The sequence below is a fragment of the Vanrija albida genome (genome assembly GCF_041260175.1).
Source record: "Vanrija albida strain AlHP1 chromosome Unknown contig_6, whole genome shotgun sequence".
In the NCBI taxonomy this organism is placed as follows: domain Eukaryota; kingdom Fungi; phylum Basidiomycota; class Tremellomycetes; order Trichosporonales; family Trichosporonaceae; genus Vanrija; species Vanrija albida.
This window is the reverse complement of record NW_027191425.1, coordinates 2,036,532-2,064,035: the sequence shown is the minus strand read 5'-3', so window position 1 is coordinate 2,064,035 and position 27,504 is coordinate 2,036,532. Positions and strand designations below refer to the sequence as shown.

Here is a 27,504-nt window from a genome sequence, read left to right as displayed (position 1 = left end):
GACCCTCTGAAAGTCATTTACCTTTGGCAACACGACGAGAGCACTGCTCCTCAGTTGTCCACTCTCACTCTTGCTCCCACAGTCCCCCTTGTCTATTCACCCTCCTCTCCCTTGGGGATCGACAACAACACGCGCCGCCTGGTGGCGGCCTTTGTGGCCGGGCCGCTCTCGCCACCAGTTCCGTCTTGCCCGCGCCATCGATTGTCACCCAGGCCCCAGGCCCCCTGCCCCCTCCTCCCCCACACACATCCACCACCCCATTCCCCCTCGTCATCGCCCAGGATGGCACATGAACGCACAGCCCGCACGCCGACGCGGCTGTCAGCCATCGTGGCCAAGCCGTTCGACTCGATGCGCAAAAGGTACGTGTCGACGTGACGCTGTCTTCCTTCTGTCACCCACCTCTCCATTCACGCACCATCCCCACTCACTCTCCAGTTTCGAAAACACCACTTCTCCTACACCCAAGCGCGGGCGACGTGGACGACCGCGCTCACCCTACCCCCTCAAGCACCCGCTCTTCGACGCCGGCCACGACCACCACTACTCTCCGCGACCGAGCATGACCGCCTCCACCAAGTTCCCACCGCCCATGTCGGACTCGCTCGACAGCGACTGGGTCGAGGTCGAGGCCAGACCGCGGGCGAGTGCCAGCACCATGGACGTCTTCAGCGACAGCGCTCCTGTCATTGCCCGCCCGATGAACCCGGTCCTGTCACGCCCCGACGACACTCCACGCCAGCGTCGAACCGAGCCGTCCGGCGACGGCTATTCCAGCCGCGGGCCGCCGGCAGAGATAAGAAGCTCGTGGACCCAAAGATTCCGCAAGCACTTCCAGCAGCCCGGCAGGCTCCGCAAACACGCTAGTACAAACGATCTCCGTGAGCCTCGGTACACCAGCGGCGCGGGTGAAACCAGGCGCAAGACCCGCAGAGAGCCCGACCTCCAGCGATACCGCCAGCAGCTTGCGCCCGAGTTCAAGCACACGGCACTCTTCAGCCACACCAGGTCCCCCATCCCGTCTGCCTACGATGACAGCGAGAGCGACTTTGGGCACGACCCTCCGCTCCCCGAGCACCGCCTGTCGTCGCACCGCCTGCTGAGCTTCAACCCCAAGTGGACGGGGGACGGTGCTGATCTCGGCATCTTCCGTGGCCACAACAGCCTCGACATCCCTTCGGCCCTGTCACCAGATTTCGGTCCTGGCACAAACACGTTACAGCTTGAGGGGCTCCCTCATCCACGCCCCCCGGCCGCGCCTTCAAGCCACGTCGAGCCCGAGCCTCCGGCGCCTCCCGTCCCACCCAAGGACTGGCACTATGGCATGCCTCTCGACAACTCTAATGAGTCTGGTTCACCCCCTAGCCAGCTCTTGACTCCAGTGCTGCCGCAGATCATGCCCGGGCCGTTATTCGACTCCCCCGAGGTATACTTCGCGGCCAAGCTGAGCTCCCACGCGACGCTCGACAATCTGGGCGGCAGACAGGCTCCCGACATTCCAACTGTGGGAGGCTCGGTAACGCAACAGCCGTCAGGCGCTGAGACGGCAAATTTGCGCCTTATCGATCCAGTCCTGCGCCGCGACGTATCAAGCCACATGTCAGACCGCATGGCGGATCATCACGAACCCAAGCCACCTCGTTGCGCCGATGCCGGTCCAGGCCATTTGCCTCCCCAAGCACCAACAGCTAGCGCATTCAAGGCTAAGACGCCTCCGGGCAGGCCACCTCGTCGGCGAGCCAAGAGAACTCCTCCACCGGCAACACGAACCCCTCCTCGTCCACCGACCCAGCACTCTCCCCTTCAAGTGCACCACAGCCCCCCTCCTCCACCAAGCCCTTCTCAGAGTCGCTATCGCCAGATTCTTTCTGGCCGCACTGCAAACCGTCTCAGTGCGTCTCTCCCGGTTTTTCGCAAGGCCACTCCGCCCCGCACCAAGATCGGTCTTCACACGGAGGAGAACTGTCGCCGCCACAAAGAGGGACTTGTCTGCCTGCGCAACCACCTCGTTGCCGCAGAGCTTGCGAAGCATCCCTCCGCCAGCTCTACCGAACGCCGCTGCTTCGAATGGAGCTTGAGGGTCGAGCCCGGTCTCGCTGAGGACCAGCGGCCGGAGCCCCTGTCCCCTTCGCCGGCGGACGCCGAGATGTCTTTGCTTGGCCTTCTGCGCAGCCGCCTTAAGATCAAGGACGACGAGGCGAATGAGACGCTCACCACCATTCCGTCGATTCCGGACATGGTTGAGACCGAGAATGAGACGGCCCGCGAGGCCCAGAACTGAGTATGTAGTGTTACTACCTAGTGTGTATAAGGAGAGTGAGGGTGCAAGAGGCGACCAAAGCACTGCCAGGGTATCCTAGACCCCTCGGCACCGTATTATTCATAGGCGCAATGGCCATGCAAAGTTACCTGTACGAGGGTGGGGGAGGAGGGAGGGGGAGGGGAGGGGGAGGGGGAGGGACTTGTACGCATGGTTCGTGCAGCATTCCCTGGTACAGACCGCCGGCCTTGATGAGAAACGAGCGAAGCGACGAACAACGGGCTGGCAAGCGCCACGGGGCACAGGCCGGCCGCCACCACCCCGATGTAGGTAGACATCTGCGCGGGCGTGACGTCGACGTCGTCTCCATGCAGTGGTTTTGCGTGCTCGAGACGAATTGCATGGATACAGTGAGAGGGGAGAGGTTGGTACACGAGATACGGCGACCGGCGACGAGTGTGGCGCTTGGACGAGGAAATGCCATCCCCGACCACCCTCGTCGTCGAAACGACGAAAGGACGCCAGGCATCCCAGGGCCCAGACTCCAGCTCTCCTGATCACTGGGGGGATTTCTGACCGACCTTGACGCATGGCCCGTCCCTCCCTGCCCACGGCCATCGGCCGCGGACCCTCCCCCATCGATTAACTGCATCGCCACCCCTAGCTAGGCGCTCTACACTGTCCACATATTACCACGGCCCACCCCACCCTAAATACTCTTATTGGCATAAAGCGCAGCCAACACGATGCCCGCGACGAACCCCGCGCCCCCAAGCCCAATAAGCACCTTCTCCAGCGGCCTAAGCCGGCGCCTATGGTCCTGAGGGGGCAGTGTGGCCGTAGCACTGCGCCCTCCCTCGAGGTCGGTGTCGTAAAAGCTCGAGGTGGCGTCGGCCGCGCGCGCGCGCGTGAGCGACGAGACCGGCGCCTCAGAGTCGTCCTTGCTCGGCGTGATGGCGATGCTCGGGAGGGAGGCGCTGCTGACGTTGAGCGTCGCGGTCGAGACGAACGGGTTGCCCGCTGCCGCTGGGGGGGAGAGCTGGTCCGACGCCTCGGAGGCGGGCGACTCGTCCAGGTGGTGCCCGAGGTCGCTGGAGGGCCGGGGGAGGTCGAGGATCTCGACGTCGCTCAGGGGGCGGGGCGGGCGCGCGGGGCGGGGCGGGGCCGTGGTGGGGGTGGTCACTGTGCGGGTTGGGGACATGGTGCGGGGGGCGAAGGTTGTCTTGAAGTGTTGAGAGCCAGGAAAAGGGTCTTGAAGTGTTGAAGGCGAGGGAGGGTCTTGAGGTCTCGATGCGGAGAGAGTGTCGTGGACGGATGGCTCGGATCGATCTTGCTGGGAAGGGAGGGTCGAGGGTGTATCGGCGAGGAGAGACAAGTCGACGTCTGCCTGAGGATCGGCGAGGGATGAGGCTGGGGAAGGGAAGGAGCGACGAGGAGCAAACTGACGAACTCCAACAACCGGTGCCCGTAAACGAGTGGGTGGGCGAGGTGAAGAGAGAGGAGTGGAAACGGGTGAGAAGAGAACAGACTGGCCAAGGGGTGGCCCACTGGCCAAGGGCTGGCCCGCTGGCCCGCTGGTCAGGCCAACTCGCCCCGCTGAAAGGACGCAGAGTGCAACTCGCAGCGTGACGATAAAGGAATGGACAAGCTCGCACAAGTGCCAACCGCCTCGAAGGTGGATCCACCGTTCAGGCTCGTCGACGCCGCCCCGCACGCACGCGCCACACCGCGCCACGAGGCGTTGCGTGGTTTCTGCCACCGGCCCGGTCAGTTTTGCTCCAACGCTACGAGGGAGCATGTACATGTACTAGGGATTTATGTGTAGGAACAGATGATATGGGCCCCTCGGCGATACTGATGTGCGCTGCGTGCGATACTTGACTCTACTCTCGGCGGCCGCTTCCTCGACCTCCCCTCCTTTCGGTGGCACTTCCTCCACTGGCCGCTCTTTTGTCCTCCTCGCCCTCCTTTCGTCGACCTGCCTTAACTTGACTCTCTGCCTGTTCACCTCTCTCCTCCTTTCCTACCCCCTCCCCCCACCTTCCACCTCCCCAGCCCTCCTTTACGCGCCGTTCTGCTGCTGCGGCGCCGGGACCCAGGTCACGAGGGTGAACGAGAACGTCGGCGCGGGCTGCACCTGCCCCTGCGTCTGCGTCTGCGCCTGCGTCGTCTGCGCCTGCGCCTGCGCCTGGGCCGGCACCTGCGCCTGGCCCTGCTCGGCCGCATTGAGCTGGTCGGCGCCGGCGTTGGCGCGGCAGAAGACGGCGCGCATAACCGCCTTGAGCCAGCGGCCGATGGCGCGCGCGCCTGCATTGACCCACGCCCACAGCGCGCGGGACGCGTTGCGGATCTTGCCCTTCCAAGTGTACTTCCACTTCTTGGCGGCCGAGTCGAACGACGCGAGTCTCGAGCTGCGACGGGGCGGGGGGAGCGGCGGGCGGGCTCAGCGAACGTGACACGGCGAGCGGCGTTGGTGTCGACATCGACGGCGAACGACACACGCGTCGCTCCGCTCACGTCGGGCTCGGAGGAGAACGAGACACGTGCCGTCGCGCTGATGCCGCGCACAGCCTCGGAGAGGACACCCTCCTCGTCATCGTCGTCATCATCGGGGCGGACGACAACCGCCTCGCGGTGGAGCGTGTTGCGGAACCCGTGGGCCGCCCAGCGGATGTCAGCCTCGGACTGGGCGCCGATGAGGGACAGGGCCGAGGCAGGCGAGGGCGGGCGGCTCGCCTCGGTGCGCGGCGTGGGGACGATCAGGTTGAGGTCGGGGACGGGGAGCGCGTCGGCGTTTCCCTGCACCCCGACGCGGCTCCAGCGAGCGGGGTTACCGAGGCCGACGGCGGACATTGGGTGCTCGAGGTTGTGCGCGCGAATGTCCTCGGCGAGCTGCTCCGCCGCGGCGGGGAGGTTCTCGAGCAGCTGCGGCGTGGTAAGCGTGGGGTCGGGGTTGACGGCGACGCGGTGGTAGTGCACTGTGGCGGGGGCGGCGCGCTGATAGTTCAAGGTGGCGGGGCCGAAGTCGGGACCCCAGAAGGCGCTGAGCGGGACGTAGGGCTGTGTGCCGGGCACGGTAGCGGGCTGGCCGTCGTGCGCCGAGGACGCGGGCGACGCGGACGGCTCGTCGTCGCCGTCATCGTCGATGGGGCGGCGGATGGACGTGCGCGAGGCTGTGCGGCGGAGACGGCCGACCTCGCGCAGACGGGGGCGGGGGCTCGGGGGCGTGGCCTCGCCAGCACCGGCACCCTCGCGGAGCATGGAAGCGGGGAGAGTGGGCGGCGGGGGGCGGACGACGGGCTGGGGTTGGCGCGGCCAGAAGGCGGGACTCACACGCTGCGTGTCCGAGGCGAGGGTGTTGCCGAAGAGGACGCTGCTGCTGCCGAGGCTCTCCTCGAACTCGAGGGGCGCGAGGAGCTCGATTGTACCAGGGCTGAGCGCCGGGTTGTCGCACGCGAGGTGCACCTCGGCGGGGGTGTGCGAGCTGTGGCGGCGGGAGCTGCGCGGCGAGGGGGGGCTGGGACAGACGCTCGAGCTGGGGCGAGCGGTGCGAGGCGTGGTGCCGGTGCCATGCTTGGGGAGGTCGGCGTCGGCGGTCTTGGGGGTGCCGGGCTCGGCGGTGGTCTTGGGGTCGGCGGGGGTCTTGGGGGTGGCGGTGTCGGCGTCGGCGGTCTTGGTGGGCTGGGCCGAGCCGTCGGCGGTGATGGCCGCGCCGTTGGTGGCGAGCGCGGACTCTCCGCTGCCGCCCGCATCGGCAGCAGCAACATTGCCATTTGCGCCAAGCTGGAGGCTGATGTCCGTGTCCTCGGGCGAAGCGCTGCCGGACGCGCCGGACGCGCTGCCAGACGCGAGAGGACCGGCGTCCACGTGGTCGTCGCCGTTGTCGTCCTTGGCGGTCGTGTCACCCGACTCGCCACCAGCCAGGAGGGGGGCAGAGGCAGGGTCGTCCTGGGCGGTGGCGTCTTCGGCGGGAGTGTCGGGGACGGCAGGCGCGCGGGTGAACCAACCAGCCAAGCTCGAGAGCGCCGAGTAAGCGCGGTAAATGGTCAAGTTGGCTGCGGCCTCGGCCTTGCGGGCCTCCTGCTCCTCCTCACGTTTCTTCTTGGCCGCGTCGCGCGCCTCCGCGTAATCCATTCCAGCGCGCAGTCGCTTCCTGAGGCGGTGGCCGATCTTCTCCGCGCGATCCCTCCCCTCTTGGCTGTCGCCGTCGATGCCCAGACGGAATCTGACTGAGCTGACGTGCGACGAGGCCGACGAGCCGGGGCGAGGAGAATCTGGCGAGCTCGCAGCCGGAGCGGTAGTATCAGGGATGGCGGGGCTAGTAGCAGGAGGGGTCGTATCGGGGGTGTCGGGGATGCTGGCTGGGCCCATGGGGCACGGACTTGCGGGTCGAGCGTTGCGTAGTTGGTGGGTTTGTCGAAACAAAGTGGTGATAAAAAGAGAAGAGGGGGTCGACGCGCAGGCCTCGCTCTTATCCCATTGCAGGGAGTACAATAATCCCAGTTTTTCCCTCCGCCGTGCGAAGATGACAGTGTGTGTGTGTTGATTGATGAGGACGAGGTGCGGCGGCGGAGAGCACGGCGCCACGGACAGCAGATGGGCTGGGGTGCGCTCGGGCGGCGCGGCCGGCAGGCGGCGGTGCTCCCTGCACAATGCATGGGCCGCTGGCAAAATCTGCCGTGTGTGTGGGTGTGTATTCGAAGATGGAGCGCGACGCCGATGCATGCAGCGGCTCGGCCGGGCCGCGAGCATGTGCCACACGCTCTGTGGCAGTCACGCTCGCCACCAAACCGAGCTTTGTCGCCGTCGGCCGTCTCCGGCACTGCGACATTTCGACGCCCCGCCCCGGCGGTGATCGCGACGAGCCCCCACCTTGTCCTCTCTCCACTCCCCTCACGAACTCCTAAACTCCCCATGACGGTCGCGAGCAGCGACAGCGCCGTCCTCGACCTCGGCGCTGCGCGCTCCCGCACGCACCGCGGGACCGCGTCGTCGTCGTCGGCCGCGGCGAACTCGACCCTCCAACGCCGAATGTCGACCCTTCTCAAGCGCAGCCGCTCGGCCTCGACGACGGCCCTCGAAACCCCCCTCGAGTCATACTTCAGCCTGTACCCCCCCAGCGAGCGCGGCGTGCTAGACCCGGCCCGCGAGCTGCCCAAGGTCGTAAGGACACACGATGACGTCGCGGCGTGTCTAGAGGCGTACCGGGGCCCAACGTTGGATTCGTGCGTCCCACCCACCTCGACGCGGCTGACTCTTGCCAAAGCTACCCCGTCCGGGTGCTCATAAACTACATCGACTGGAAGCTGCACACCGGCAAGACGGACGAGCAGGTCGTCTCCAAGCTCGAGCTGCTCGAGCTCCGCGTGAGTGGGCTGCCCTCGGCGTCCCGCTAACCCCAGTTCCCGTCCTACGTCCACGCGTTTGCAATGGTGCGTGACGCGCGCCGCCTCGGCCCGTCAGACGTCATCCCCATGGCCGGCCTCACACCGCTGGACCGCACCGCGCCGAATGTCATGGCCGCGCTGAGGGCGGTGAGATGTCTCCGCCCGCCGCTGCGCCGCTCGTGGTTCCGCCCAGCGGCCTGATGGTCGGGTCGCGACGACGCGAATGCATTCGTTCCTTGTTCACCCGCACGCCATCCATGGCACCGCTCACGACGCTCATCACGTTCTCTCCCCCAGCGTCTGCCCGGCGGCCGACACGACATCGGACGGGGATGGAGAAGCCGCTCCCACGCAGGAGCCCGCGATCGAGCTCGAGCGCACCTGCACTGCTTGCCCCAGCGCAAAGGACTTAACCGCTCGCCATCCCCACCTTTGGCCCATTCTCATTCCATTCCAGATCAAGACACCACTACCACACTCGTTGATACCCATGCCGCTCATTAAGAACCAGCGGCGATTCAGAGTCGCGCCGTACGACGTCAGAGGTCACGGAGGGAGCGGCACCAGCGCCGTCCCCATCGCCAGCAAGCGACGCCTGCCCGAGGTCATGAAGACGCGCAGGGACGTCATCTACTGCCTCGAGCTGTACCCCGGTGTCCCCTCGGACATGTGCGTCGGCGGTACGTGGGCACCTCTCACAGCAGGTACCCCGGCGAGGTGGTCCTCCGCTACCTCGACCTCAAGAAGCGGCGCGGCAAGACACAGCAGCAGATCGAGGCCAAGCTCGAGCGACTCGAGCGACTGGTGTGGCCACCCCGCCCGACGACACTGACGACCCCCCGCCCAGAGGCCGCAGTTTGCCCAGGCCTACGCGTTTGCAAGGTACGGCCGCGGGCTGGGGCCGTCGCGCGTGCTCTCTGGCAAATGGCCAGCACCGGAGGACGAGCTCCCGCCCGCGACCCCGCCGGCGGCCGACGACGAGCAGGTCCCCCAGCCCGAGCTCTTCACCGACACGGACGGCTCGGTGCACATTGTGCGATACTTTGTCGAGCCGGCGCCTCTGGGCGCGCGCGCCCTCAGCCTCTTGACCATGGACAGCCTGTTCGAGACCGAGTCGGAAGGCCGGTCGTCGTACGACGCGACGACGACGACGACACGCTCAGACAGCCCGTCGGCACGCTCAGACAGCCCCTCGGGGCGATTCGGGGGCGCGCCTCAGCCTGTGGATACGGACGAGTACCGCATCACGGTGCCGTTCAGAAAGGTGCGCGGCCGCAAGATGTAAGGCTGCGCCGGAATGTGAATGGACATTGGGGAGGGTGAGAGAGCGTTGCAAGGACAATCGCCTGTAGCACATAGACTCCTCTGCAAGTAAGGTAGAAACATTCATAAGGTGGGGGGGAGGTCGAAGAACAGGGTGGGTGGTGAAGGGGGGACTCTACGTGGAAGGCCTGACGGCGATGACGGGAGGGGAGCCGCCAAAGGTAGCCATGCTCGTGGAGGTGGTGCTAGCGGTGGTGGACGCGGTGGTGGGAGGGGCGGTGGTCGGCGACGCGGTGGTGCTGGCCGCGGAGGACTCGGTGGAGGTGGTGGACTCGGTGGTGCTTGACGTGGTGCTGGATTCGGTGCTCGACGAGGTGATTGACTCAGTGCCCGACACGGAGCTCGACACGCTGCTCGACGCGGTGCTGGAATCGGTGCCGGACTCGGTGCTGGACCCGATGCTGGACTCGGTGGAGCTCAGCTCGGTCGGGGCGGACGTAGTCTCCGCGGTCGTCACGGTCGACGAAGGCAGCTCGCTCGACGCCGTCGAGTTACCCGTCGAGGTGGGCAGGGCGGTCGAGTTGGTGCCGGAGGGGAGCGAGGTCGTGTTCGACGCGGTCGGCGAGCTCGTGACACTAGTCGGGGAGACGGACGACGTCGTGTTGCCCGTCGAGGTGGGAAGCGCCGTCGTGTTGCCCGTCGAGGTGGGCAGCGCCGTCGTGTTGCCAGTCGAGGTCGGCAGCCCGCTCGTGCTGTTGGTCGGGAGGGCCGACGTGGTGTTCCCCGAGGAGGAGGGGAGCGCCGAGGTGGCGTTGCCGGTCGGGAGGGGCGAGGTCGTGGTGTTGCCCGTCGGGGCGGGGACGGTCGTGCTGTTGCCGTGGCACTTGGACTTGGTGCAGTGGTGCGACGAGGTCGTGTCGGAAGGATAGGTGGTGGGCTCGGCTGAGGGCTCGGCGGTGGGCTGCGTCGAGCCAGCGCTCGTCGTCTTGGGCGGGCACTTGGTCTTGGTCTTCTTCCCGTCATGGTGCCTCTTGGCCTTCGGCGCGCGCTGGCCGAGCGCGAACATCGCGCCGGGGTTGCGCGCGCCGTGGGCGAGTGCGAGGCCTTTGGGGGTCGGCGCGGCCGCGACGGCCGTGGCGCCGGCGACGAGGAGGGCCGCGAGGAGGGTCGTGAGGCGGGCCATAGCGAGGTGGGTCAAACGAGGGTGGGTGAGTAGCGAGCGTCGAGAGTTGGCGTGGTCGTGGGCGTGAGCTTGTCAGTATAGACAGCTCAGGACCGGCTTTTATCTTGCCCAGGCGACATCGTGCCGGCGACATCAGCAGAGTAAACACGAGCACACCACCGCGCGTCGCGAGGGCGTGGTCCCTCGTTATCAGTCACTGCTGGCCGGTTGGGCCGTGCCTCCGATCCCAGGCTTGTTTGTCCCGGCCCTGTTGTTGCCTGTTGCATCTGCGCTCGATTTGGGACGAGTACAGGTTGTCGGACGCGACGGCGTTGTGAGGCGCGCCGAGATCCTGGTTCCTCGGCGCCTGTTTGGCGCGTGTTTGCGTTTTGTTGGCTCGACCAGATCGTTCCTGCCAGCAGTGCCGCCGGTTGACCCTCCCCCCTCCCTCCACCTCCCTACCACCTCCTTCCTGCCTCCAACCCTCAACCGGCACGAGGATCTCGCCTGATGGATCAAGGCCCACACGTGAGTGTGCCTCCAGTTCCAGCACCGAGGCACCGGCACATCCGGCGTACATGCGATCGCCGGGGTCAGCAGTCAGTTCGGACGGCATCAGCCCGCCGCCGTCGTCAAGCACGCCGCACCCTTGTGCCGGAACCCGACCCCAGCCCTGCCCGTGCCAGAGATACATCGTGACGACTCAAACGAGGTGGAGATGCGCCCTCACAGCGTCGAGCACGGCCGGCGCGACGGGCACCTGGGCGTCAGCGAGCCCTTGCCCACAACCCACCTCGGACGCGATATCGCCCAGGCTGGCGAGCAAGCCCTCGCGGCTCCCGCCCCCGGCCAGCGCGTTGCGCCCGTACGCGGTGAGCACGCGCAACGGGTAGCTTGTCGTCAGCGCCGTCCCCGCGCCCCACTCACTCGCCGCTGCCGGCATACGCGCGCAGGCAGCGTACCGCGTCGGCGACGGACGCCACCGTGCGCGGCACGCTGCTTCGGTCGACGCCGGGCATGAGCTCGGCCGGCACGTCGACGTGCGCGACGAAGCCGACGCGTATCGGCGGCTTGGGGGTGCACGTTGCCGGCGTGCCCGGTGTTGTTGGCCTGCGTGAGCGAGCTAGCAGGGCGCGAGACGCACGACTTGAGCTCGAGCTGAGCGGGCCGCGGAGACGTGTCGAGCGAGCGCAGCGAGGCGAGCTTGGCCTTCAGGCCGGTGTCTGGGTCGGTCATTGCGCGCGGGCGGGCCTCGAGCATTGCGTCGTTGACAGAGCAAAGGGTCAGTACGAGGTCGTCGTCGTGGGCCGATGTCGGGCTGCTTGAGATCGTCGATGCGACAACGCACGCGGTGCGTGGCCGTCCTGTCGCCCGTCGCTCCTCGTCGCTCGCCGGCCGGCCGGCCGGACCAGATCGTATCCGAGACCAGCCATGGCACGGGCGCGGCCTCTGCGCGCACCACCTCGTCGCTTCCACTACAGCATTACTTCCCCGCCGCTGCCCCACCCGCACCCGTCCGCGGCCCGAGGTCGGCCAGCTCGACGTCGTTGGACCGCCGCGCGCCGCTCGTCGGGCTCGGGCACGCTGGCCGCGCGATCGCCGCGCCGGCCCGCGCGAGGTCGTACATCTCGATCACGTCGCTGTCGCTGCTCAGCACGATTGTCGGTGCTGCTCGGGGGAAGAGAAGCGGCCAGATGATGGTCGTCTGGCGTGTTGGCCGCGCGGGGCGCTGCGGCGTCGGGCTACACGGCGGGGATGGTGCTTGAGCCGGCGATGGCACGTTGGACGGCGGTTCTGCTGTCGACTTGGTCGGCGGGGGTGTCATGACTGACCCGACGCCTGGTGGGAGAGATTGGACAGCATCAACAGCATGCCGTTGCCACTGCACAACTATTGTGTTGCACTGCCCATGCATGCAGAGTCCATGTCCATCATTCTCATTGTTCTCACCTTCTATGCACCACGACACATCTATCCATCTACCGCCTATGCCTACGCCCGGGGAAGGCGGCTGTACAGGAGCACGCCGGCGTACCCGGCATTCGCGTCGGCTGGGTGCTCGACCGCCGTGCGGTCCGCGTCTGCCTCAGGAAACGGCTTCTGCACCGCCGTCACCGTGTCGGCTGTGCCCGGGACACTGGGGAGGACTCGGGGCGCCACGGTCACCTTGTTGGGAATGTCAATGTGCAGGACGGGGCGCGGCTTGCGTTGGTGGGCATACTGTAGGGGCGAGCTCGGCGATCTCGGCGAGTCCGGCGTCACGGGCAGGCTGTTCGGGATGCTGAGCGGGGTAGCTCCGGCGTTGGATGCGCTGCGAACGAGTCTCGGAACACCCTGCACGCCGGGCACGGCGGGCGCCGTCACCGGGAACGGAATGGATGGAGGGAGAGGGGGCACCGGGGGGATGTCGGACGCGCTCGCCAAACTGCTGCGGTGTCTGCCGTGACCCTGGCTCGACTCGTCGTATGCCAGACGTGCCGTCCCGCTAGGCGACGGCGGCTCGGCTTTCGAGGCCTCCGGCAGGAAGCCTGTCGACTTGAGGAACGACCAGCGTGGTTCAGATCGAACGCTGGCCATAGATTCAGACGACTGCTGCATGTGACCTGGCAGCGCCGATGGCGTTCGGCGTGACGGGTAGAGCGGCGGTGGAGGGGAGGTGGACGGCGCCTGTGGCGCCGTTGAGATCCCATTTTGAGCTTGCTGATCAGGCCCGAGGACCACTCGAGGGCCAACCGACTGCCTTGATCGCGGCTGCTTGGCAGTTGCTGGGACAAGGGGCGGACCGAAGACGTCGCCGCCCTGCCGACGAGGAGCAGCCCCGGCGTCAGGCTGCCCTCGGCTCGCCTGCGTCGCGGCTGTAGCGGCGGCATACTGGTCCCTCACATACGCAGCCTCTCTTGACATGGGTATCGGTGCCACAGGTGGGTCGTCGGGGTGCGTGATAGACTCGACGTCGAGATCGGCAGCATGTGCGACACGAGGTAGCGCGTAGCTGCCTTCCGGGTCCGCAACCGCAGCGGCGAAACTGGGCCCACTGGGGTCTTGAAAGCGGCCCGGCGTTGTAACGTTTCGCTTCGGGGTGACTGCACCGAATGCCTCCTGCGGAGACACCGACCCCGGCGCATGCAGAATGCTCCTTGCCGTCGGAGGGCCGGCCATCGACTCGGTGCGGCCTCCCTCGTCTACTGCGGAAGGCAGGGTCGGCGCGAATCTTCTCTTGGCAAGTGGGGACGACGTCGCGGGCACCCAGCTGGCGCGCCTGTCGGGGACAGGGGTCATGGTCGGTGTGGTCGGCACCTTGAGGGAGGAGGAAGCCGGTGAGGATGGTGTCGGCGTTCGTAGTCCCCCCGGCGTCGACGGGGTACGTGTACGGGGCTGGTTTCCGGATGGCGGAGACAGCTTCGGTGGAGACGACGCGAACGGGTCACTGGCGAGCGCGGCGAGGTTGGACTCGGAGCGAGACCTTCCTCCACCAAAGAAGGAGAAGAACCTGCTGCCCCGCTTTTTGACCTTCTGTTCCACCGGCGCCTGGAGGCCACTGCTTGTTGTGCTCCCACCAGTGCTGTCTGTTTGTCTTGACCCCCTCGACGGTTCCCTGCTTGAGTCGCTCGGTGCCAAAGTTTCGGGGCCGGCCGTTTGCGGGGTGGTGGGAAAACCAGTCCTCGACACCAGCGACGACCTCGAACTGTTGCGCTCCTTTTCGAGCTTGAGGATCTCGGACGGCGTTAGGATCCGCCCGTCACCGTCGACTGTCGACGTTGGGTCGTAGTATGTCGTCGGGCGCATCGTGCTTCTGCGACTGCGAGTGAAGTCGGTGGCCGAGGCGCTGGCTAGTGCTTCCTCTGCTTTACGGATGGCCAAGCTCGGCTGCGCTGGGGGCGCAGCAGGAGGTGGGGGCAGCGCTGGCACCACGACCTTGTTCATCGGGTCCCAGGCCCACTTGGGCGGCCAAACCATGTTCGTGATGACGCGTGAGCGGTTCATGCCGCGAGCCTGTCGCACAATCGCAAACGTTTCGACGTGGCGAGGAAACTGGGATCAGTGGTGGAGGTTGTTGGGGCACTCACCATGTGCTCGAGGACCTCGAGCTTGTGCTTAACCGACGTGGGAACGCCGTTCACAATGTCGTCACCGGATTGTCGGGCCTTATGCTCCTTGTACTCAAGGTACTTGAGCACTACCTGGACGGGGTAGCTGAGCGTGTCAGTGCGACGCGCGAGCAGTAACATACCTTCCCGACCGGGGGCCATAGTAGGCTCGGAAGCACTTGTAGACGTCTTCACTAGTTTGGATGTGTCTTGGGAGCTTCTTTACAGCCTTTGGATCGACGTGATCCTTTGGAGGATCAATGTAGAAGCGCGAGAGGTCCTCCTCGGCCCGGAAAAGGGACAGCATCGAGTGTCTTCGAGACATTGTGCTGTGCGAGACGAGTCGTTTGCGAGTTGGAGAGTAGTAGTCTAGTCGAGTAGGAGGAGGATGAGAGATGAGAGGGTCTCAAGCATAGTCGCTGTCCCAGGCAGGTCGAGTAAGATAATGTGCACCGCAATAGTGTGATGGAGAGAAAGAGAGAAGTCGCAAGAAATGAGGACGAGCGGGACAAAAGCGGGCAGGGAATGTGGGTAAGACGAGGCTGTGTGTCCCACGGTGCAGTGCACGACACACACACACAAGCCAGCCGGGCGTTTCGAACGTGCGAGCCAGAGGTGGGTGCTGGTGATGCCAAAGAGAGAGAGAGAGAGTGTGAGAGAGAGCTGGAGAGATGTGCAGGCCGAGTTGTAGTCTGTGCTGTGTGACGTGACTGCAGCATGAAGCACCGTGGCCGGGCGGGCGGGCAGCAAAAAGTGCCGCACAGGCCGGGCGGGCGAAGGATCACCTGAGGGCACTGACGCGCAATCTGCGAAACATGAAACACGTTGCAAAGCAGAGCAGAGAATAGCACAATGTAGCAGCGCACATCAAGTGACACTATGCACTGCTGGACAGTGGTGGAGATGGAGTGTGGTGGGCGGCTCGTGTGTGGTGGTGGTCGTGTGTGTGGCAATGACGACATCCACACAACCATCCCAAAAAAAAGAAAATGCTGAGAAAAGATTCAAAAATCCGTCAACACACCCGGTTGTTTTCCATCCAGATCAGGCATCTCTGTCCTTCCGACCAAAGGATGCGCAGCGTGTACTCACCTCGGGCTCAGTGGTGGTCAATGTGGCACCACGCCCCAACAGTTCGGAATCGGATACATGTCTAGTGTGGCGGTATTATCAGGACGCTCCTATGATAGCAACAGCCTTCTCCTCCATATGTGCTCGGCGGGTTCTCGTGTGTCTCATGTGTCTCGTGTGTCTCGTGTCTCGATGAATGTGTCCTGTGTGTCCATTGTCCGTCGGTCGATACTCTACATGGGTGGATGGTGGTTTTAAGCTTGGTGGTGCGGAAGTGCCTACAGGCCGAACTCGGCAGTGGCGACCACGGCGCCGGCGGGAGGAGTCGGCTTGTGGAGGTTGCTGGTCGAGCGCTTGTGGCCGTCACGGCTGCGGGGAAGCGACAGGGCCTGGGTCAGGTTGGGGGAGAGCGGCGCAAGGTCGGCCTCCCCGACCTCGGGCGCGGGGCTGGGCGTGCGGTCAGCCTTGGTGGGGACCGGGATCTTGTTGATGAGGCCCGTGAGGGAGCGCGAGAGGCGGTGGCTGCTTCCGATGGCACGCTCAGAAGTGCCCGGCTCGGTGCGGGTGCGGTTGAGGTGGTCGCGCTGGAGGACGTAGCGGTTGAGGGACGATGTGACCCAGGACGGGTTGCGCGTGGCCTTGGGAGCGGGGCCAGGGGCGGGGGCAGCGGCGGGGGCAGCGGTGGGGGCAGCGGCGGGTGCAGCGACGGGGGTAGCGGCGAGGGTAGCGATGGTAGTCGCGGGGGCAGCGGCGCCGCTGGGAAGAACCGGGGTGCGGCTGAGGCTGTTGGAGATCAGGGTACGGGCGGCGAGCACATCCACGCCGTCAATTGGGGTGTCGATGGGCGAGTACTCCGAGCTCTCGGCGGTGCGGAGCGAGAGCTGGCGGTCGAGGTCGAGGGTCCAGTCGGGATTGTGCGACTCGGCCGAGCGTTCCTGAGAGGGAGGCGAAGCGGGAGGAGAAGGGAAGTGTGTATTGGGGAGGTCGGTGGTACTGGGGTCGGTGAGGGTCATCTGCCAGCGGAGCGGGGACAAGGGAGCCGACGGCGCAACCTCGCGCTGGACGCGGACCTCCGGGGCGTCCGTAAGGTGGAGAGGCAGGTCGTTGAGACTGCCAGCGCGGCGGAGGCCATGCTCATTGACGTCCTCGAAACCGAACGCGCCAGGGTCCTTGTCCGACATCGACATGCGGAGGGAGATGGGGCGGGGGCGGGCCTCGTCCGCGGCCGTGGCGTTGTGGAGGCGCGCGCCGCCGCCTCTAAAGGGACGGATGACGCGGAGATCGTTGTCGAGAACCCACTTGGGAGGGTACTCCATCTCGATGACTTGCGATGGACCCAACCCACGAGTGTAACGCACGAACGCAAACGCGGCACTCAGCGACTGAAACTGTGAAGTCGTTAGAGGTGTGCTGGACTCGCTCCGGCAACCACACTTACGTCTTGCTCCAGCTCCTCGAGGTCTGTCTTGACGCTGTAGGGGTCCTTGATTTCGTCTGTTTCGTAGTCACTCTTGCGTGACCAGACTGCATAGTCGACGAAGGCTTGGAGAATGCGGAAGGGGTAGCTGGGTAGGGTAGCTTAGAAGGCAAGAAGGGACACGCGACACGACTCACACTCCGATGGGTGGGCCATAGTACCGGTTCAAACACTTGCGGACATCGTTCTTGGTCTTCATTATAGGGGGTAAGAGCAGGCTGCCGAGGACTCTGTCCATGCCCTCGACTTGGTGATCGACGAGGAAGAGGCGGCGGTCCTCACTGCTGACCGCCATGCCTAAAAAGGCTGTGAGGGACGAGCGGCGCTCGCGGTTCATTGGGAAGTGGGGGTGGGAGCGCAGGAGTCGGTACAGTTTGGTTGATTCCTTGGGGGTACGGGGGCAGCAAAAGGTCGTGCGTAGTGGTGAAGGGAGAGGCGGGGGGGAGAGAACTGGATGTCGGGCTGGATGCCAGACAGCTAGACGGCGGCGCCGTCCTTATATCGGCGAGCCAGCGTCGGTCTCGGGGACGGCTACGTGCTTCTCGTCGGCCAAGGTGCGCTTGACGCTGTGTGTGTCGCAAGCACCAAGCAATCTTGGCAGCCTCCTTCTCAAGGCATTGTGTGGATAAGAAACAGACAAGTCGAGTAGGAGGGAGGGGGAAGAGGGTTGTGCTGAGTTGGTCACAGCCCCGATCGACGCTGACCGAGCGCGCCGGAATGGTTGAGCGTACCAGGCAGGTGTACAAGTTGAAGATAGTGGGAGGTTGAGCCATTGCAAGCAGCTGTAAGGAGAAAACCGCGCAGCCCCCGCCGCCAGATGCACAGACCTGCTCGAGCAGGGCACCACGCCACCAGCCACTGCCGGCACCCTGGCGCGTCCCCCCGCGCAGGCGGCTTGTGGAGGCTGCACCGGTCGGCTTGTGCAACACAGTCAGCTGGGCGCATGGGATCTCGGTCCTGGGGTGTGCTGCCCAGCGCCGTGTGGGAGGCCACGAGGCAGTGCGAGGGGGAGTGGTGCCGCGGCCAATTCGGCACTGGCGATTGGTGTAAAAGGCGACACCGAGGCTCTCCGAGGCTCTTGTGCTTTCCCATAGATGTCGGGAACACAGTGTGCATCGTCGGGGAGGACAGGTCGAGAGTCGAAAGGAGGGAGGCGTGCATCGCCGCGCTCGCTACCTCGCCACCCCCGACGGCTCGGCTCCCACCCCTGGCAGGGCCGCTGTCCTCTCCATTCCGTGAGGAAAGGCCTCGGAAGCAGCGGCGCATTTTGCGGCAGTGCGCTCGGCCGCCGAGGCCGCGGTAGCGCTGTGGGGAGAGGTGCGAGCGAGCGGCCCCTGTCCCCGTCGTTGCGATGTTGCCCGACCGGCGATTTCTGGCGCCTGCCTTTTATCTCTGATTTCCCGGGCGCGTAACTGACATGATGCTTGTCATGCAGGGCGCCACGGCGTCATGGGCGACTGCCGCGGATTTTTGCGACTTTATGACGCGCAGGGCGTGCTCGCCCCATGCATTGCGAGGGGTACAAAACGGCCACTTGCACGCTCGCCCATCCCCCTCGCCACCTCCCACACAATGGCCGAACTCTTCTTCGTCGCTGCCGCCGCTGGCGCGGCCAAGCTCGCATTCAACCACAACCGCACGATGCAGCGCGACGCAATGGAGGCCAACGGACTCGTCCTACCCCGCGCCGCCGGCGTGAGCCCCAAGGCTCCGACCGTGGCCCGCAGCGCCGAGGACGCGGTCGCCTGCCTCACGATGTACAAGGGCATCGACTTTGGCGAGTGAGTTTGTCGGCCCCTCGGCCTCGCTTACCAAGATACCCCGTGGCCGTGATCGCGAGCTACATCGACAACAAGATTGTGCGCGGCCGCTCAACGGCTGACATCGTGGAGAAGCTCGAGGCGCTCGAGAAGGCCGTAAGCGCCCGTCCCCCTAGCGCCGCTCACCCAGTGCCCGAAATACCACCGCGCCTTCGCCGTCGTGCGCCACTACCGCGACCTCGGCCCCTCGCGCGTCCTCGACATGGATTACCCGCCACACGTCGACCCCTCCCACCCGGCCGTGCGCGAGGCCGCGCGCCTGCCGGTCGACGGGCTGGCGGTGAGCGGGCTCGCGGCGCCCGAGGCAGCGTACCCGCGCAGCAGGAGCGCCGAGCCCCTCGCGTCCCTCCGGCGCACTGCCACCCGCGTGGCGCGCCGCGTCGGCCATACCGAGCCGAGCCACGCCCAGAACCTCGAGCGCGGGCGTACCACCGCTCGCGGGAGGGCACGGCCGGGCGCAGATCCATTCGTGGATCGCGGAGACGACACGCCGCCACCGTACGACGAGGACGAGCAGAAGTACTACCCCCTCCAGCGGCGCAACTCGGAGCCCTCGGGCGCGCGCTGGCAGTAGCGCTGTCAGCCATGCTGAGTTGTACCTGTTGCGAGGTGCTTCGAGTCCTGGTTCGAGTTGTATCCTGCCCCCGTTGTATTGTACATGTATTCCATTGTGGCCGACCCCCTCCCTCCTTCCTGCCCCCATGCCCACCTGCCACGCCCAGGAGCTGTTAGCTGTTCGACCGCATGCGACGACCAAACGCCCTTAGCCCCGGCCGTCACCAGGTCATTCGAGTCACCGTTTGCCCCATGCACGCCATCGCATGGAGGCGGCGTGACATGTGCGGAACACGAGCGAGCTATGCTTCTTGACTCTTTCATCACACCATGCCCGTATTCAAGAGCCCCACCCGGTCCGCGCTACACCTCGGTCCGGTTCACTTCGCGCCGGCCTCAACTCTTCTTGCGCTCAGCATCGAGGTGCCCGGCGCCGACTCGCCCAAGCGGCGCATCATGGCCTCAGCGGCGCAGGTGCGCTCCACCCTCGACGCCTTCCCCGGCCCAAAGGGGGACCAGTAAGCCAAGTTCCTTTGATACGATCGCCTCAACTCTCCAGATACCCCGTTCGCGTTATCCTCAAGTACACCGACATCAAGGACTGGAAGCGGCGGGACCGCGACCACGTGGTCCGCAAGCTCGTGGCGCTCGAGCGGCAGGTGCGCGCCCCACCCTGCCGTGCTGACCCCAGATGCCGGAGTACGCTGCTGCGTTTGCCGTCGTGCGCTGGATGAAGGGATACGGGCCGTCCGAGGTGCTCGCGATGGAGTGGCCGCCGAGCCTTGATGTCGGCCGCAGCGCGCGAGGCCCGAGTGGCCGCCTGCTGAGCGGGACAAGCTACACGACGGGGACCGAGCGGGCGACGACGAAGGGCCGCCGGCGCGTGCTCAAGGCCGCTGTGCCGAGCGGCCGCCTGAGCTGGTACTATGCGCTCTCCGAGGTCGAGGGGAGTTAGAGGCCGGTTGCGTGATGTATACTAGGGTCTGCGCCGCCACCACCGCACTGACGCTGTCGAGACAAGCCCGAGCTGATTGACCTTGATCTCATCAGACCTTGTCTTCATCCCATGCCATGTCCGCCAGCAGCTCGACCTCGTCCTTGACCCGCGCGCTCTTCCCGCCCCCGCTAACCCCGGAGCGGGCATCACCCGGTGCCCCAAGCCGAGCTACGCCGGTCCCGCACACCTCGTCCGACCTGGTGCGGCACCTGCGCGCGCACGCCGGCCCGCCCGTCTCGGTGTGAGTTGCGCCGCCGGCCACCAGCTGACCCAAGCTACACCGTCTCCCTGATCCGCGCGTACGTCGACTACAAGGTGTCCCGTGGCAAGCTCCCGTTCGAGGTTGAGGCGCGGCTCGAGGACGCCGAGGAGGAGGGAGGTACCCGAGCCGAACAGAGCTGACGCCAGGCCCCAGAGTTTCACGCTGCATTCGCGACGGTGCGCTACCTCCGTGGGCTCCGCCGCTCGGACGCAGTCGAGATGGAGTGGCCGCCCCGGGTCGACTGGGGCGACCCCGTCATCGCGGCTGCGACTGAGGCGACGGATCTCGAGGGGCAGCGCGAGAGCGCGTGCGTCCGCGCTACTGGGACAGACTGGTACGCCCAACGAAGCGACGGGGGCGTGCGGCATCGGCATGTCGAGGTGGCCTTTGGCCCGACGGCCCCGCCCACCATTCCGTCCATGGGCGCCGGGCGGCACCGCAAAGCAAGCATCACGAGCGGGCTCGGCACCAGCGACGACAGGTAGCACGACACGTGTACTTCGTCTCTCGCATGCTACTACTTCACTGTCCCGGGCGTGGGCCGACGCCGCCTACCTAACCTAAACACCGTGCTCGGCCGGCGGGACGACCTGCAGCGACGGCCACTCGACGTCGTACACTGGCGGCCACTCCATGTCGATGACTTTGGACGGCCCGAGGCCGCGCGTCTCGCGCACCATGGCGAACGTATTGATGTAGATCGGGAGCTGGTGTCAGCCGTTCGGGCAGCGGCTCACCTCGAGCTCGAGCGCCTCGAGCTTGGCCACGATGTCGGCGAGCGGCAGCCCGCGCTTGGCCTTGAGGAAGAGGTACTGCTGCACAACGCGGTACGGGTACCTGGAGTCAGTCGGCCCTTTGGGTTTATGTACTCACAGCTCGACTGTCGGACCGTGGTATGCGCGCAGGCAGCGGAGCACGTCCCTCTGCGTCACCATGAAGCGCGGGAGCCCGGCCGCCACGCCCGCGTCGACGTGCTCCAATGGCGGGTCCACGAGCAGCTCCTTGCGGTTGAACGTCAGCTGCGAGTACAGTCTGATGGTCGAGATCATTGTGGGGATGAGACCGAGCGGCGGTGCGAGGGCCGACTGTGGTGGGGCGGGGGGGAGCCGGGGACGGTGCCGGCGTCGAGGTGGCTTGCTGTCGCAGCTGGATCGGGTAGCAAGGTGAGACTGATCGAGCGGCGAGTAAAGAGCAACGCAGGACGACTCCAGCAACAGTAACATCATATACACTCCACTCTGCCCCACCCTGGGCTATGCACACGATCCATGCACTACTCTCGTATACGCTCTGTCCTAATCTTCTCTCCTATCTATTCCCACGCCCGCGGCGATGCAGAGTGTGTGCGGCGTACGCCACACTCAGCCGACCGTCATGGGGTCGGCCGTCGAGATCGAGTCGTCCTCCTCGTCGCCGACCTCGTCCGCGTCATCGCCGTCGTAGTCGGGCCCGTCGTCCTCCTTGACCTCGTGCCAGGCGTGGCGGCGCACCTGGCGGTCGGGGACCCAGGGCTCGAGCCCGGTCGGACCCCAGGACGTGCGCGTAAACTTGATCCAGTGCCAGTCCATCGGAAGCACGGGCGAGGGGGGCCAACCCTTCTCCTTGCGCAGCGTCGCAAACGCTTCGACGTGGTGGGGCATCTGGGGCACATGCGGTTAGTGTGGGCTCACTCCGTGCCGTCCGTGTGCGCCACCCACCAGGAGCTCGAGCGCGCGCAGCTTCTCCTCGACGACCTTGGCCGAGTCGCCGCGGTCCTCCTTGAGCTCGATGTACGAGCGGATGACGAGAAGAGGGTACCTGTGCGCAGTGTGAGCAATGCGTCAATACCCCACGCGACGTCACAGGGCCCCGGTGACCAGTCCCCCTTTGAACGGGTTACTCGCCACCGGGTCACCACCGCACTCACTGGTAGTCGAACCCGCCGTGCTGGTCGACGCGGTGGTACCCGTTGATGCACTTGTACACGTCGTCCTTGGTGCGAGGGAACTCGGGAAGGCCCTTGGGGTCGCGGTAGAGAGCGTGGTCAACGTAGCCTTTGGGCGAGTTCTTCAGGTAGGAGTAGAAGGCGAAGATGATGCGGTTGGAGCTGAGCGCGCGGAGGAGCATCTTGAACGAGTGGTCGCAGTTGGTGTTGATGAGTGTTCGTTTCGTTGCAATGTCAGGCTATATACCTGGGTCCAGTCATGTCGGTGTGGGTGTGCCAAGTGAGGTCGCCGCCGTCTCGCTGCCCGCCGCCAGATGGGACACACACTCGCATACACATGTGCAGGCCTCAGAAGAGGAGATGCAGCGCCCACCAGCGCGGCAATTCTCGGAGGACGGCGGACACGGGGAGGGGGGACGGCTTGAGCTCACGCACTGGCGAGGACGTGGGCGGCGGTCTGGGTGGTCAGTAGTGGGAGCTGAGCCCTCCCTTCCAGTCAGTCCCCAGTGCATAGCTGCATGGTGGTGCGTCGTTAGACCCGGTGGTGGGTACATGAGCAGGGGGTCAACAACAGCGGGGGTTAGGTAGGAACAAGGCGATGAACGCCAGAGTGGTTCTTGTACCTCTCCGTCTCCAGCAGTATGAGTGTGCCTCCTGCTGGTGTGTGGACGAGGAGGGAGGAGGGGGGATGAACAGGACACAAGAGCAGCGTTCTCACTCTCACGGGCCGTACTGCCCCCTCCCTCCCCCTCCCCTAACTCCCCACCACGTTCCTGCGCTCAGAGTCGAGCCTGAACTGTGTCAATGCCAAGCATACCAATGCGGGGCCTCGTGGCGGCGGCCAGAGCCACGATGCGGCCAAGTCCGCAGGCGACAGCCGGTTCCACCGGTTCCAGAGGGGGGCGACAGCCACCGCCCATCCCTGACACCGACGCCGACGCCGACACGCCTCCCTTGCCCCGCCGCTTCATTCCCGACAAGCCGCAAGGTGCTGCAGCAGCAGGCACTACAACTGCAGGCGCTACAAGCGCAGGCACTGCAATCGCAGTGGTCCCTCACCTGCACGGCCATGTGTCTCACCTCCCTGTTGCAGGGGGGCCATATGCTGCAATATGTTGCCCGCCGCGGACGCGCCGCAATGTAGGGTAGGTAGCACAAGTATATTACATCTAGGGGATGGTGCAGTAGTTCTGCTGTATACAAACAGTCTAGTATCTACTTTTTGATATTAATCGCGCCATTGGTGGTGCGATTAGGGCCCTCCCTTGTTGACCGTGACCTTGGCCTGCTGGAGACAGGCCTGGATCTGCGGTCCGTTGCAGTTGGCCACGGTGAGGGGCGACTTGTTGCCGCTCCGGTTGGCAGCCAGCTGGCACTTGTCCATCTGCACGTAGCACGACTGGTTGATGGCGTCGATGGGGAAGTTGTACCTCTGGCCAGACTGGTACCAGTACTTGCCGTCCTGGCACACGGGCGGCGCGTAGATGTCGGCAATGCCCGCAGTGTACTGCTGCCAGTTGCCGCCAGTCGCACAGGCCGAAGCCGAGGACGAGGCGGCGGGGGCGGAGGACGAGGTGGTGGTGCTCGAAGAGGCAGCCTTGGACGTCGTCGTCGGAGCGGCGGACGAGGTCGAGGTGGTGGAGGCGGCGGCCGAGGAGGTGCCGGGGCCACCAGCGTTGACGGTCGCCTGGCCGCGCGCGAGACAGGCCTGGATCTGGGGCCCATTGCAGTTGGCGACAGTCAGAGGCGACTTGTTGCCGCCCTGGTTGGCGGCCAGCTGGCACTTGTCCATCTGCACGTAACACGATTGGTTGATCGCGTCAATCGGGAAGTTGTACGCCTGACCCGACTGGTACCACTTGTCACCAGACTTGCAGACGGGTGGGGCAAGGATGCCAGCGATTCCGTCGGTGTACTGCTGCCAGTTGGCGCCCGAGGCGCAAGCCGCGGGGGAGGCGGTGGCGGAGGGCGCGGCCGAGGAAGTGGTGGTGGTGGTGGTGGCGGCGGCAGAAGTGGTGGTGGTGGCGCTCGACGAGACAGGCTTGGAGGTGGTGGTGGCCGAGGACGAGGTGGTCGTCGTCGTGGGGGCCACGGAGGAAGTCGTAGTCGTTGAAGCAGCGGCCGAGGTGGTAGTGGTGCTCGACGACGCGGGCTTGGAGGACGACGAGGTCGTGGAAGCCGAAGTCGTGGTAGCAGCCGCCGAGGTGGAAGGTCCGCCACCGTTCACAGTCTGCTGAGCCTGGGCGAGACATGCCTGAATCTGGGGGCCGTTGCAGTTGGCGACCGTAAGAGGCGCCTTGTTACCACCCTGGTTGGCAGCGAGCTGGCACTTGTCCATCTGGACATAGCAGCTCTGGTTGATGGCGTCGATGGGGAAGTTGTACTGCTGTCCGGACTGGTACCACTTGTCACCCTGCTGGCAGACCGGGGGCGCGAGGATACCGGCAATGCCGGCGGTGTACTGCTGCCAGTTGGGGCCGAAGGCACATGCGGAGGGGGAAGCCGAGGCGCTGGGCGCAGCCGAGGACGTAGTCGAGCTGCTGCTGGAAGCGACGATCGAGGAGGACGAGGCGGCGATCGACGACGAGGGCACGGATGACGAGCTGGGTGCGGCCGACGAAGAAGGCTTCACCGAGCTGGGGGCCGCGCTAGACGAGGACGAGGTACGACAAGAGGTCGTGGAGCTCGAGCTCTTGGTCGTCGTGGTGGTAGTGCAGGGTGCCTTGGTCGTGGTGGTGGTAGAAGCCTTGGTCGTTGTGGTGCATGGGGCCTTGGTTGTCGTGGTGGTAGAAGCCTTTGTCGTGGTCGTCGAGGTGGTGGTGGAGGACGTGGTCGCCGAGGAGGATGCCGTAGTGCTGCGCGAGGTGGTGCTGGCGCTGGCCGAGCTCGCCGCCGCAGAAGACGATGAAGCGCTGGAAGAGGCCGCGGCCGAGGAGCTGGCAGCCGAGCTCGAGGAGGCCGAGGCGCTGGCAGCCGAGCTCGAGGCGGAGGCCGAGGAGGCACTGCTCGAGCTAGTGGGCGGGCGGGACGCTGGAGGGAGGAGCACCGAAGTTGAGTGAGAGCTCGACGAAGCCGCGCTGGACGAGGAGGGTGCGGCGCTGCTCAAAGGAGCCGAGGAGGGGGCAGCGGTCACCGACGAGCTGGCGACTGAGCTTGAGGATGGAGCCGAGGTAGCACTGCTCGAGCTGCTCGGCGGGCGGGATGCCGGAGGAAGGAGCACCGAGGTCGAGTGGGAGCTTGATGCGGCGGCGCTTGACGAGGAAGCGCTGGAAGGCGCGGCGGCGCCGGACGAGGGACCGCTCGAGGCCGCGGCGCTCGAGCTCGCAGGTGCCGAGGACGAGGGGGAAGCAGTGGTGGTGGGAGCGGCCTCCGACGAGCTCACTGCCGAGCTCGATGCAGGCGCATCGGAGCTCGAGCTAGGAGTTTCTGAGGAAGCCGACCTTGTAGGTGGGGTGTTTGCGGGGTGCGAGCTGGATGCGGGGTCGGACGCGGAAGCAGATGATGGTGCGAAACTTGATGGGGCTTCGGAGGCAGACGACGAGGCAGCCGACGACGAAGCGGCAGACGACGAGGCGGCCGACGACGAAGCGGCCGACGACTCCGCAGCACTAGACGAGGCAGAGGAGGAAGAAGCCGGCTCGCTGGTGGTCGTGGTGGGGTCAACCGTAGAGGTTGTGGTGGGGTCGGCCGTCGTGACCGTTGTAGGGTCGGCCGTAGCCGTCGCGGTAGCGGTGGCAGTCTCTGTGACTGAGTTTCCAGGGTCGTCCGATTCGATGGGATGCCCGGGAGTCGCGTTGGTCTCCTTGTCGGGAGGGGTCGCCGAAATCTCAGCGGCGGTGCGCTTCTTCCTGTTTCGCCAGGCCTCGAGGGTCGCCTCGTCACACCCGCCTGGGGGGCAGCGGAGGATGGACCTGGGCATGGGGAGGGGGAGGCCGGACTGGATGGCCTCGCGGTTGGTGAGGCGGCGGAAGGCGGGTGCGCCCGCCACGAAGTGGACGAGCGCGAGAAGGACGAGGAGGAGGGCGGCGGAGCGCATCGTGTATCGCGCTGTCTGCTTGCTGTTCGTCGATCTCTGGGGAGGTCGCCGATGCTCCCAACCCCGTGGCCTTTAAACGTTTTCCTCCTCGCCCTCAACGACGACAGACCTCGCCCCCGCACGATAAGCAGAGCCCGGGCCCCAGTCCAGATCTGTCCGGATCTGTAGCAGAGCAGACATGGGCGTCCGCCTTGCCGCCCTTGGATCTGTACCCCAAACCGATCATACGCGTCTCGTCCGTGCGCACGTCGGCTGCCTGACGGGCGGTGCATGCTTACTCGCTCCAGAAGGGGGGGCGGTCACAACGCCACGGAACCGGCTCGGCGTCGTCGCTCCTGGAGGTTTGTCCGTGAGCTTGCTCTCGGAAGAGAGATGCTGACCTGGGCGCCACAAGGGTCTTGTGGCGTTGTGGCACGATCGCCGCCACACTCACCCTGGGTGGATTCCTGGGTGAGGGGCGATACCCTCCTGACCTCGTTGCGGTTTCTCTCCAGCCTCCAGCCCTGTATCCTGTATTCACCACTCCGTGGAGTCCGGATACGCGAGGTACCTCCGCTTACCAGCTTCCGAGGTACACATGGCGCAGGGACCGAGCGGGGGGTGGTGGACGAACGTGCTGAAGAATATAATGATGATAGGCAGCGTTGGGTTAGAGTTAACGGTTGATTGCACCTCCGATCTGCGTCTACATGCCAACACCCACCTTAGGGCCATGAAGTTTTTCACCGGCCCGGTGACCAACTGCAATTAACGGGGCGGCGCGACCATGCACCGCAGCCCCGCAGAGCCCCTCGCACCAACTATCCTCATTTCCCGGCAACCCGGGTACCGGCTGGCTGCACCCCCACCCTCCCCACCCGGCGAATGCTCGCAAGCCCCCTTCAGGATAGCTTCGCCGGTGAATGCTCGACACAAGCATAAGCAGACGTCGATCTTTACTAATTCTATACGGACCCGAGTGTGCCTGGGCGTGTTACTGGAATCGTTTGGCACCTGTCGGAGGAACGTTGAGCGACAATGGTGTGTGATGCCCGCCGAAGTGATGTGGCACGATCTAGATGAGATTGGGTGGGCACAGACCTACTCGGCGTGTTCGGGAAGGCGGAGGAGAAGGACGCTATGCTGTCGACCAACCTCATCGCAGTCACCCTCCGGGGCACCGTGCACCACATCTGCATCTCGTGAATCGCGCCACACGCGAT

The 27,504-nt window shown here is 65.6% G+C and overlaps 13 protein-coding genes across 13 annotated transcripts; 5 read left to right on the top strand and 8 right to left on the bottom strand.

Annotated features, from left to right (window-relative positions):
- Nucleotides 1–282: 282 nt before the first annotated feature.
- Q8F55_008205 (uncharacterized protein) lies at nucleotides 283–2,281 on the top strand (the record flags this gene model as incomplete). Its single annotated transcript, XM_069356604.1, has 3 exons — nucleotides 283–362; nucleotides 439–1,504; nucleotides 1,862–2,281. 3 exons carry the CDS (start codon nucleotides 283–285, stop codon nucleotides 2,279–2,281), a joined length of 1,566 nt encoding a protein of 521 aa, XP_069206445.1.
- A 688-nt stretch (nucleotides 2,282–2,969) lies between these two features.
- Nucleotides 2,970–3,461, bottom strand: Q8F55_008204 (uncharacterized protein; the record flags this gene model as incomplete). The annotated part of the gene is made up of 1 exon (XM_069356603.1): nucleotides 2,970–3,461. The coding sequence occupies one exon, from the start codon at nucleotides 3,459–3,461 to the stop codon at nucleotides 2,970–2,972; it is 492 nt and encodes a 163-aa protein (XP_069206444.1).
- Nucleotides 3,462–4,322: 861 nt separating this feature from the next.
- On the bottom strand, nucleotides 4,323–6,631 carry Q8F55_008203 (uncharacterized protein; the record flags this gene model as incomplete). Its single annotated transcript, XM_069356602.1, has 3 exons — nucleotides 4,323–4,671; nucleotides 4,713–5,560; nucleotides 5,594–6,631. 3 exons carry the CDS (start codon nucleotides 6,629–6,631, stop codon nucleotides 4,323–4,325), a joined length of 2,235 nt encoding a protein of 744 aa, XP_069206443.1.
- A 543-nt stretch (nucleotides 6,632–7,174) lies between these two features.
- On the top strand, nucleotides 7,175–8,932 carry Q8F55_008202 (uncharacterized protein; the record flags this gene model as incomplete). Its single annotated transcript, XM_069356601.1, has 6 exons — nucleotides 7,175–7,485; nucleotides 7,527–7,626; nucleotides 7,663–7,794; nucleotides 8,003–8,316; nucleotides 8,352–8,451; nucleotides 8,495–8,932. The coding sequence occupies 6 exons, from the start codon at nucleotides 7,175–7,177 to the stop codon at nucleotides 8,930–8,932; spliced, it is 1,395 nt and encodes a 464-aa protein (XP_069206442.1).
- Nucleotides 8,933–9,085: 153 nt separating this feature from the next.
- On the bottom strand, nucleotides 9,086–10,093 carry Q8F55_008201 (uncharacterized protein; the record flags this gene model as incomplete). The annotated part of the gene is made up of 1 exon (XM_069356600.1): nucleotides 9,086–10,093. The coding sequence occupies one exon, from the start codon at nucleotides 10,091–10,093 to the stop codon at nucleotides 9,086–9,088; it is 1,008 nt and encodes a 335-aa protein (XP_069206441.1).
- Nucleotides 10,094–12,064: 1,971 nt separating this feature from the next.
- Q8F55_008200 (uncharacterized protein) lies at nucleotides 12,065–14,485 on the bottom strand (the record flags this gene model as incomplete). Its single annotated transcript, XM_069356599.1, has 3 exons — nucleotides 12,065–14,065; nucleotides 14,140–14,266; nucleotides 14,304–14,485. 3 exons carry the CDS (start codon nucleotides 14,483–14,485, stop codon nucleotides 12,065–12,067), a joined length of 2,310 nt encoding a protein of 769 aa, XP_069206440.1.
- Nucleotides 14,486–15,509: 1,024 nt separating this feature from the next.
- Q8F55_008199 (uncharacterized protein) lies at nucleotides 15,510–17,045 on the bottom strand (the record flags this gene model as incomplete). The annotated part of the gene is made up of 3 exons (XM_069356598.1): nucleotides 15,510–16,619; nucleotides 16,670–16,796; nucleotides 16,846–17,045. The coding sequence occupies 3 exons, from the start codon at nucleotides 17,043–17,045 to the stop codon at nucleotides 15,510–15,512; spliced, it is 1,437 nt and encodes a 478-aa protein (XP_069206439.1).
- Nucleotides 17,046–18,280: 1,235 nt separating this feature from the next.
- Q8F55_008198 (uncharacterized protein) lies at nucleotides 18,281–19,102 on the top strand (the record flags this gene model as incomplete). Its single annotated transcript, XM_069356597.1, has 3 exons — nucleotides 18,281–18,489; nucleotides 18,525–18,624; nucleotides 18,659–19,102. 3 exons carry the CDS (start codon nucleotides 18,281–18,283, stop codon nucleotides 19,100–19,102), a joined length of 753 nt encoding a protein of 250 aa, XP_069206438.1.
- A 311-nt stretch (nucleotides 19,103–19,413) lies between these two features.
- Nucleotides 19,414–20,038, top strand: Q8F55_008197 (uncharacterized protein; the record flags this gene model as incomplete). The annotated part of the gene is made up of 3 exons (XM_069356596.1): nucleotides 19,414–19,601; nucleotides 19,643–19,742; nucleotides 19,775–20,038. The coding sequence occupies 3 exons, from the start codon at nucleotides 19,414–19,416 to the stop codon at nucleotides 20,036–20,038; spliced, it is 552 nt and encodes a 183-aa protein (XP_069206437.1).
- Nucleotides 20,039–20,154: 116 nt separating this feature from the next.
- Nucleotides 20,155–20,827, top strand: Q8F55_008196 (uncharacterized protein; the record flags this gene model as incomplete). The annotated part of the gene is made up of 3 exons (XM_069356595.1): nucleotides 20,155–20,321; nucleotides 20,356–20,459; nucleotides 20,496–20,827. 3 exons carry the CDS (start codon nucleotides 20,155–20,157, stop codon nucleotides 20,825–20,827), a joined length of 603 nt encoding a protein of 200 aa, XP_069206436.1.
- Nucleotides 20,828–20,902: 75 nt separating this feature from the next.
- Q8F55_008195 (uncharacterized protein) lies at nucleotides 20,903–21,391 on the bottom strand (the record flags this gene model as incomplete). Its single annotated transcript, XM_069356594.1, has 3 exons — nucleotides 20,903–21,010; nucleotides 21,080–21,179; nucleotides 21,216–21,391. The coding sequence occupies 3 exons, from the start codon at nucleotides 21,389–21,391 to the stop codon at nucleotides 20,903–20,905; spliced, it is 384 nt and encodes a 127-aa protein (XP_069206435.1).
- Nucleotides 21,392–21,703: 312 nt separating this feature from the next.
- Q8F55_008194 (uncharacterized protein) lies at nucleotides 21,704–22,448 on the bottom strand (the record flags this gene model as incomplete). The annotated part of the gene is made up of 3 exons (XM_069356593.1): nucleotides 21,704–21,982; nucleotides 22,040–22,139; nucleotides 22,249–22,448. 3 exons carry the CDS (start codon nucleotides 22,446–22,448, stop codon nucleotides 21,704–21,706), a joined length of 579 nt encoding a protein of 192 aa, XP_069206434.1.
- Nucleotides 22,449–23,518: 1,070 nt separating this feature from the next.
- Q8F55_008193 (uncharacterized protein) lies at nucleotides 23,519–26,302 on the bottom strand (the record flags this gene model as incomplete). The annotated part of the gene is made up of 5 exons (XM_069356592.1): nucleotides 23,519–24,184; nucleotides 24,494–24,776; nucleotides 24,934–25,232; nucleotides 25,296–25,682; nucleotides 26,015–26,302. 5 exons carry the CDS (start codon nucleotides 26,300–26,302, stop codon nucleotides 23,519–23,521), a joined length of 1,923 nt encoding a protein of 640 aa, XP_069206433.1.
- Nucleotides 26,303–27,504: the final 1,202 nt, after the last annotated feature.